This window comes from Fukomys damarensis, unplaced genomic scaffold (genome assembly GCF_012274545.1).
Source record: "Fukomys damarensis isolate Sample0158 unplaced genomic scaffold, DMR_v1.0_HiC HiC_scaffold_6, whole genome shotgun sequence".
NCBI classification, from domain to species: Eukaryota; Metazoa; Chordata; class Mammalia; order Rodentia; family Bathyergidae; genus Fukomys; species Fukomys damarensis.
The window spans coordinates 40,060,548-40,069,301 of NW_022900918.1; the positions used below are offsets into that span (position 1 = coordinate 40,060,548).

The window sequence follows — 8,754 nt, forward strand, 5'->3', positions numbered from 1 at the left end:
CTCTCTCTCTCTCTCTCTCTCTCTCTCTCTCTCTCTCTCTCTCATTCTCATCTCTCTCATTCACTCACATTTTCTTTCCCTGTAGTTTTTCTGCCCCAACTCTTCAACATTCATCTCTGACACTGTCTTTATATCACCTGTTTTTATGAAATCACCTACCATGTGCCCTGGCTTCCAGATGAAACATACACGGGGACAGTGTATGTCACAGTATTCTCCACTCACCAACATCACCTGATATCATTATCTACAGAAATGAACTCCCTTTCTTCCACCAATCTCACACCCAACTTGTTCTCTCCTTCAGTTCCTATCTCATTAAATGGAGCCAACACAGACGAGTTTCAGGACTGCTAACTGTGATTGCAGTCTCTCACCCATGCGCTTGGCCACTGCATGCTACAAACATGAACATGGATTTCTTCTTAGTCTGCCTCTCTCCTCCACTTCTAGAGCACACAGTCATGTAGAGTTTTCTACTCATCGTAGTGGCCACCGTGGGGACTAATTAAAGCTCAGTGCAATCAAAGCTTATCCTATTCTCCTTATCCCAGCCACATCTTAAGTACTCCATGGCTACACTGTGGCCATGGTTACCACACTGGACAGGGCAGACTATGAACATTCCAACATCACAGGAAGGGGAAGGGACTGACTAAGGGACTCTCTTTTGAATCCTATGAGAGATCAGCAGCTTCTGTTCTCTGCCACCATTTCACCAAATCCTGACCCAGGGCCACATGGCTATTGGAGTTAATTTTTGAGAAAAAGAGAACATCTCAAGTGAATCCCTTCAGTAAAACTATCCTCGGATATTTTATCAGATAGACAATAAAAATCACCTGTGCCTTCCTCAGTATTATGGACTAAATGTGTCTGTCCTCAAAAAACAAAACAAAAACACTATGCTGAAGCCCTAAGCCCAGTGTGGCTGGATTTAGCAGTATTGGAAGTAAGGTCTCCAAAGAACTTGAAAGTGAAGTCCTGAGGATAGGACCTAACCCAGGAGGACAGATGTCCCAAGAAGAGAGGAGAAGTATCAAAGAACTCTCTGTGCATCTGAATAGAGGAAGGAAAGGCAGGCCAGCATGCAGGAGGACAGCCAGGAAGGGAGCCCTCACCAGGGGCCAAGTGTGCTGCCACCACAGCCATGGAATTCTCCCTCCCAGACTGTCTGTTCCTTAAGCCACCCAGTCTGGGGCGTTTCACCAAGGCAACTGAGGCAGACGAACACATGCAGCTATACTCAAGTTACAAGCGCAGCGTGAAGAAACACCACAGAACTCCAAGTTTGCTTCCTCCCCACCAAAACTGTATAGTTGTCCTTTCTCCAGTTAGCTCTAGATGTGGACAGACACCCAGAACTACTCCGACTTTTCAGACCTTCATGCATTCACACCCCTTATGCCTTGGCATGATGGTCTTGGTCATGCATCCACCTGCCCAGGACTCCCTGAGTTCTGACTTCATCCCACACTTCATCGATGATAAGTTCAAAATAAATGATGCAAATACAGCAAGATTTTAAACTGTGTGACACACATGTGTGGGCTTAGGACAGCAATATTTTAATTGTTTGGAATGTTTATAAAAGTTCATAACAAAAAAGGAAAGAAAAATATCTAAAGCAATGAAGTTCATATTTAGTATTACGCAGTTGTTTGACTTTGAGGTATTTAACTTGTTTTTATTCAGCTGCAAATTTGATTTCTGATAACCTACATAACTTCTTGGCCTCTATGGAGCCTTCCATTACTTAAACTTCTCAGTGCTTTCGAGTCATTTGCTGTGAGTTAACACTGTATTATGATCGCCTACTTGCACCTCAGTTCAATTTTTCTTTTTGAACAAGCAAAGTCAACCATAGTTCAGTTACAAAGAGATTGATCCCTTTTTATGGTAGTGGAGGCACAGTGAGGAATGAACCCTGGACTTAGGATTTCCCACAGGACGCAGGGCAATGCAGCTTCTAAATGTCAGGGAAGGACACGGCCAGGTGACCACAAGAAGGCACTGACAAGGAGCGAAGGCAAGGGGAAAAGAGGCTCACAGTCCTCAGTCTACAAGGCTGGTGGAGTTCATTTTCTTCTAAAGCAGGATGGGCCAGCTGAATTAGTCCTCAAGTGGCTGCAGAGCAGTGGTCAGTGAATTCAACCCTCTCACCCAAAAGTAGATACAGTCTTGCCAAGACAAACTGCAGTTTATAAATTGACAGGAAAACCTCGGTTTTACAGGATTTTACCATCAGAAATGATTTCTATACCATCTTGTTTATAGATGATTAAATGTAGAAACAGACAACTAAAAGCCAAAAGGGGAAAATAAGCCATTACCTTTGTACACGTACAACACCCAAGAATTAAATATGTTCGAATATTCTAGCACAATTCTAGCATGGTTTAAGTCATTCATTATTTATTAATAAGAATGGGCACACGTTATGCATCCCTTGTCCAGTATGAAAGAATCAAAGTAAGTTAAAACATTACATTAAGGAAGTGCCACATTTGGGCTACAATTAATTTATTAGATAAAATGGATATTTCATTTTTATAGTACCTTGTTAGCCGAAATTAAAAAGTAAAATCACTGATATTTGTAGTCACTTTAAAATTGATTTATAAATTGATTTTAAATTGATTTATAAATGGTTTTAAATTGATTTATAAATTGGCTTTAAATTCATTTATAAATCAATTTTAAACTACAGTAAATTTCTATTAAAACTCATACTTGAATCAAGTTTGGTATTAATATGGGATGATTTAGCAATTTGCTGCTTCAAAAACTTATATGAATGTCAACTTTATAGAGTTATGTAAAAAAGAATAATGGCTTATCATTAAGATGAGAAAAAGAAGCAAAGAAGAATGCCTAACATCTTGTATTTAATAAAGTGAGTAGTTAAAGAATAGCCTGGGGTCAGGGGAAAAGGCCTGGGGTCAGGATTTTCCTTAATCTCAGCTGTAGACTTTTGAAATCAGCCTGACTTTTGTCCATTTGTGTAGGATGAGAGTGGAGGTGGACCGGCCGAGGCCAGGGTGCATGTAATCCAAGAGCTGATTAGCAAAAGTCATGCTCCCTGTCTGCGCCCTGTGTTCAGCCCATTGTGGGAACACCCGTGTAGGGACCAGGCCCTCCTGAGAGGTGGAAACCTGAGCGGATGTGGTGCCCATGGTCCCAGAACTCTCAGAGGCTAAAAACGAGCACGAGTTTGAGCCCAGCCTGCGCAATTTAGTGAATTAGTGAGACTCTGTCCTGAATTAAAGAATACAAGAAGTGCAGGGGATAGAGCTCAGTGGGAAGGCTCTGGATTCAATCTGTAGTGCTGAAACAAAACCAAACTCTGCTCATCCGACCGATTTTAAACACAGACACAGAAAACTCTGGTTCTGTGCAGATCCATCACTTTACTGCCATACCCCTCCCACCACCCCTCCGCTTGCTGGGCACACATCTGGTCCCCGTGCACTTCCTGTGACCTACCACTCTCACCACCAGGGCACGGTGTCGACCCCTGCTCTCTCTGGCTTCTCAGTGGAGCGCAGGTGGTATCCAGCTCTGCCTAGGACTGCTAACCAGATACTGGCTCCCAGCCCCAGTGGTAGCGAGGGCTGCTGGGCCAGCTTCGAGGAGGCCAGGCCTCTGATGAAAGCCAGGCCAAGGAAAGCAGGGTATCAGCCTGGAAACACCCAGGCCTCAGGATTTGCAAGGGTTCCTGCGGTGGATGCTCCTTTGATATAAATTAAAATAAACAAAATATTAGGTGCTTAGTTGCTGGGAGACTGACACAGAAGTTGAATGTTGTTTTACAGAGATCTTCTGAAAAAGAGGATAAATGTAAAGCAATAGGTCAAGTCTTTCACATCAAAATGCCCCTCTCCTTGAAAAAGTTGTCCCAGGATTTGTTCTTGCACACTACATCTAATGAGAAGAATCTTAACCGATTATGATTTACAGGAGGGGTAGGTGAGACCCAGGGCTATGTTTGATTTCTTCCTCTTCTTTCACCCTACTGATGCTGACATGCACCTCCCTCCCCTCATAAAGGTGATTAAAACAATGTGTATCAGCAATTAGGTTGTGCCCTAGATGGCTGCACGTCTGACCCACTTAGAAGTCCAAAGTAAAAATATTTATTCTGTGCTCTGTACCACAAAAGATACCTAATATATTAAGACAAAATCTGACTGATTTTCTATAAAAATAAAATGCAGACCAGAAGTCAGAAGTTGTATAGAGAGCCAAAATATAAAAAAACATAAATCTCAGTCATAAAAATTATTATGCTAGAGTCTTTGACCTTATAAATAGCCTTATTAGAGGTTAAAGTCAGCAGAAGCACAATGAGCCTGTTTGATTCTGCAGGGAATCATTCAACCATAAGTATAATTTGGAAATAACAAAGTGGCAAAATAAGAAAAGGGTCTATTTATAGATTGCACATTTATGGATAATGACATAATATGTACAATAGCACTTATCAGAGAGCAAAATAATATTTAAGGTTCAAAATGTGAATGGGCAGAATTGTTATATATTTGATTTTCTTTTAAAATACTGTTTCTTTATGAATCTATAGACCATGACATTAAAATTAGTAAGAATTAAGAAATGGGTTGTTTGAAAATTACACATTATATAACCCAAATTCTATGTTCTCAAACTGAGCACTATTGGGAGCAGCATCTGAAAAAAGCCAGGGAGTCTCATATATCCTGATGCTTCTAGAGACCTGGTATCCACAAGGTCTGCTGCTGGTGGGTGCCTGGAGCCACAAATAAGCCCTATATCCACATAATTTGCTCTAGTACGAGATTGTAAAACTAGAAAGATGGCAATGCATGCATTTCAGGAATATGCAGATTAAAATCCATGCTGAGATAAGGTAAAAACATGTGGTGGAATAACCCATGTTAGACTTTCCTGTTACACCTATAATCCCTCACCAGTGTCTCCATGTACTCAGTAATTAGAGAGGGATGAGTAACTGCAGAAGTTTATCTGTGACACAAAAATCCATGTTCCCTACATACCTCATTTTTATAATATTTATTTGCAAAACTGGTCAGGGGTTTGGTATATGTAAGAGAAAATCTTTAAGGAAAAAAATCAAGCATGTAAATAATAATATATTTATAATTTAATAATTTAAAACATTTGAGTTTTCCTATCACCTGGCAACTTAAGGATTTTGACAGTTTTGTCAGACTCTTCTATACCAAAAACACAGTTCTGAATAATACTGGAAGCTACTGAGAAAAATTACAGGCACATTTTTATCCAATTTGGGTAATACAGCCACTTTACTACTGTATAACAAATGAGGACATATGCAACAGGTTTTTTATCATTTGTTTCTCCACAAATGCAAATATTTTTTAAAAAATTAAATCAATGATTTTTTACAATATTCTTGGGTGCAATATTTCTACCATATGTTAATATACAAAGATTTACCAAAGTAACTCAGCTGTATTTGGCTTGAAATTACTGCGAGTTCCAGACTATGATTCTGTTAGATCTATTTTATAGTTTCAAAAAAATGGTCAAAAATATCTTCAAAACAATTTAAATCAAAATTAAATTTTATCTATTTTTATACTATACATATTTGGCATGTGATTATTTTTAATGGTGAGAAAATATAAAACTAGAAGATAACACATTCTAACTAAATGTTAGAAATCACAGAAGTTAATTATTTAATTAGGCACAGTATTTAAAAGTACATTTTTCAAACATGCTAATCCCACTAAATTTGTAGCAGTAACATGTTTTTATGGATATTATCTGTAATTTTAGCAAGTATTCTTAATATAAACTATTAACATTTAGTTTTTCACTGATAAACTGCCAATTACAGAAAGACAATGCATTTACTTTTAGTATATCCCCTGACTTTGTAGTTACCTTTGAAAAATGGAAAATTTTGCTTTATGTATATTATTACATACTACACAGTATACAAACATTGTGTGTGTTCCTCTGTATGTGCATATTCGCGTATGTGTGTGTGTGTGTGTGTGTATGTGTGTGTGATGCTGGGGATTTAATCCAAGACATCATACAAAGCTGCCAAGTGCTCAACCAACGAACTACACTCCCAGCCCCATAACATACCTTGAGGAGAATTCCTGATGATAGTTATTTTGTAGTTAGAATTATGTTTGAAACAAGTCTAAGTGTTCATAAGGAAGCTCAATCACAATCTTCAAAGACAACAAGAACCATATTAAACTATCTCAATGCTACACAGATATGTTCGTAGATTTTTCAGAATCACAGAGAAATACCATACCATATTAAACTAAGAAACTCATGCTTGTATTATATCTCTGCATATAACCACTTGGTTTGTGGATCTTAAACCCAAGTCACCAGTCATTTAAAACTGAAATTATAGTTTTTAAAAATAGCTACTATGGAACAAATATTTCCAATGGCCAAACAATAATAAGAAAAACAAACAAACAAAGAAGACCCACTACAGCCAAGAAATATCTATAAGAAATCACAATGTATTAAATATTGAATTTCTGAGAAAATTCAGAAACCTATATTTACTTTTCAAACTAAAGAAATTTTAAAGAAGTTAAATTTTTATAATATGCTTTTGTGGACTCCTACTTTATAAAAATTAGTCTAGAATATAAATCTAACTTAATAGCTGTGATGATGTAAACATCAAGTCAAGAATTTATTCAGGTCAAGGGGAAAACAAATATTCAAATATATATTTTGTGGACATTTGAACAAAGATGACTTTTTTGAAATTATGCTGCACTGTACTGACAACAAGGACTATCATTTGAATGCTGAATTATGCAAACTGAAATCACTAGAAATTTCTATGACGGCTTATATTCAAAGCAGCAGCTAAGTTCAAATTGATTACAAGTTCCACTCTTAAATGCAAATATGCTGAAATTGACAACCTCTGTGGAGGAATTCTCATATCATGCTTTCAGTCCAACATATCTTGTCAAAATTAGTAACCGTACAATAAATACATGAACCTTCATCATTAATTCCTACCACTAATACCTGAGCTTAATTCCCAGGCATGAGTCACGATGGTAAGGTTTAAAAGCATAGATAGGAAAATGTAAGATGTACTTATTTAGTGAAATAGCATTCTCAATGTCATAAACCCAAAGTTGCTATTTTCAAAGACGCATTTGTCTGGTCTTACAGAAAGACGATAAAGCAAGGTCAGGTTGAGTTTTGCTTCACTTTCAAAAGCACGACTAACCCAAAGCCAGACGAGGTTCTTTAACTGTGTCCACTTAAAATAAACATCCTCTAGTCAAGTTCCCTCGTCGAAGCCTCACTAACCTTCTGATTTATGCTACTTTTGATTACTTTCCGAGGGAGGCAAGGGGCAGTTGTGGCCCTCGCGTGGGAGGTTGGGGAAGTAGGGAAGGGAGAGAAGAGTGTGGTGTCTGATTTCCTCTGGAAGTCAAGACTGTTTCATTGGGTTGTTTAAGCAGTCATCCTCGGAAAAAAAAAACAAAACAAAAGCAAAACAAACAAACAAAAAAAACAGCGAGGCTCGCAGAGATCCTGTCACCATGCCTTGCCTATTAAAGGTGGCTGCAGTTTCTCCAGCGCAGCGTCTGGGCACAGCCCCTTTCAGCACCACGGACAGCGAAGACGCCCCGTAACTTGTCCAGGCTCCCTTTCACTGTGCTAACACAGAAATTAGGAAATATTTCGGTAAACGTTAATCCGTAGCTCCTAAGATTTGCCATTTAGGACTTCGAAAAAATCCAAATTACATAAGGTGTCTGTCTGATCAATAACCTAGTCTTGCTACCGCTAGAAAACTAGTCATAACACTTCGCTCGTCAGGAGTCTCAGATCAATAATTACACAAATGCCAAAGAAAACAGGCAACTTATGGAGAGTACCTACCCTTAGCTAGGCCCCCAGATGTTCCAAGAAAGCAAGAACGAAGCCCCTAAACGTGCGTGCAATCTGTTGTTTGTTCTACAGAAGCATTTACACCTTCTCTTGCTCCTCCGGTTCCTCGATTTTCATGACATGACTTTTGGGGCCTTCACTGTGCGCCTGCACACCCCAAACCCTAATGTCTACTTCTGACTCTTCTGGCTACCTGTGGTCATCAGAATCCCTCCGGCAGTCCATCTTCTGAAAGCCATATATAGCAGAGTTTCAGCCAGCGACAGGGCTGCAGGAAATCCTGAAAGCAGCACTCTTGCTGTCTCCTAAGGCCAGGGACTCCCCTGATTTTCCAAGGATTCCCAAAGGAAGGCAGCCGCGCCTGCCAGCGACCCACCGGGTACGCCGCTCTCTTGCAAACCAGAGAGGCCACCATCCGAGCAACCCAACCAGAGCCAAGACAGAAAGAAAGAAGAGGTAAAGAAATACAACCGGAACCTAGCAGACGCCTCCACTGGGCAGAGAGACACCGAGAAGCAAAGGTTGGGGCGAGGCCCCGTTCCTACCTTACAGTCTTCCGGACACGACTTCACCGAGTACTCCTCCGACTGCAAATACTTGTGGAGCACACTCTCAAACTCTTCGTACTTCTCCCGAGCGTGGTGGTCGTAGTCTTGGTAAGCTTCCACGCACTGCCTGCACGCGGCCGTCTCCCCGCCCTCGGTCAGCACCACATCCAGACTGCAGTTCAACGTGCTGGGGCTGGACAGACCCGAGAACAGCTCCCAGAGTGTGTAGGAATTACAAAACGAAAGGTAAAAATCCGACAAGTTCCAGAGCGGAGCGGCC

The 8,754-nt window shown here is 40.0% G+C and overlaps 1 protein-coding gene across 1 annotated transcript in view; it reads right to left on the reverse strand.

Annotated features, from left to right (window-relative positions):
• Positions 1-8,754, reverse strand: part of Fam155a (family with sequence similarity 155 member A) — a 551,950-nt gene that overhangs the window by 542,159 nt on the left and 1,037 nt on the right. Inside the window, exon 2 of the mRNA XM_010604651.3 lies at positions 8,472-8,749. Coding sequence (XP_010602953.1) covers positions 8,472-8,749 — 278 coding nt within the window. The remainder of the gene's footprint in view (positions 1-8,471; positions 8,750-8,754) is intronic.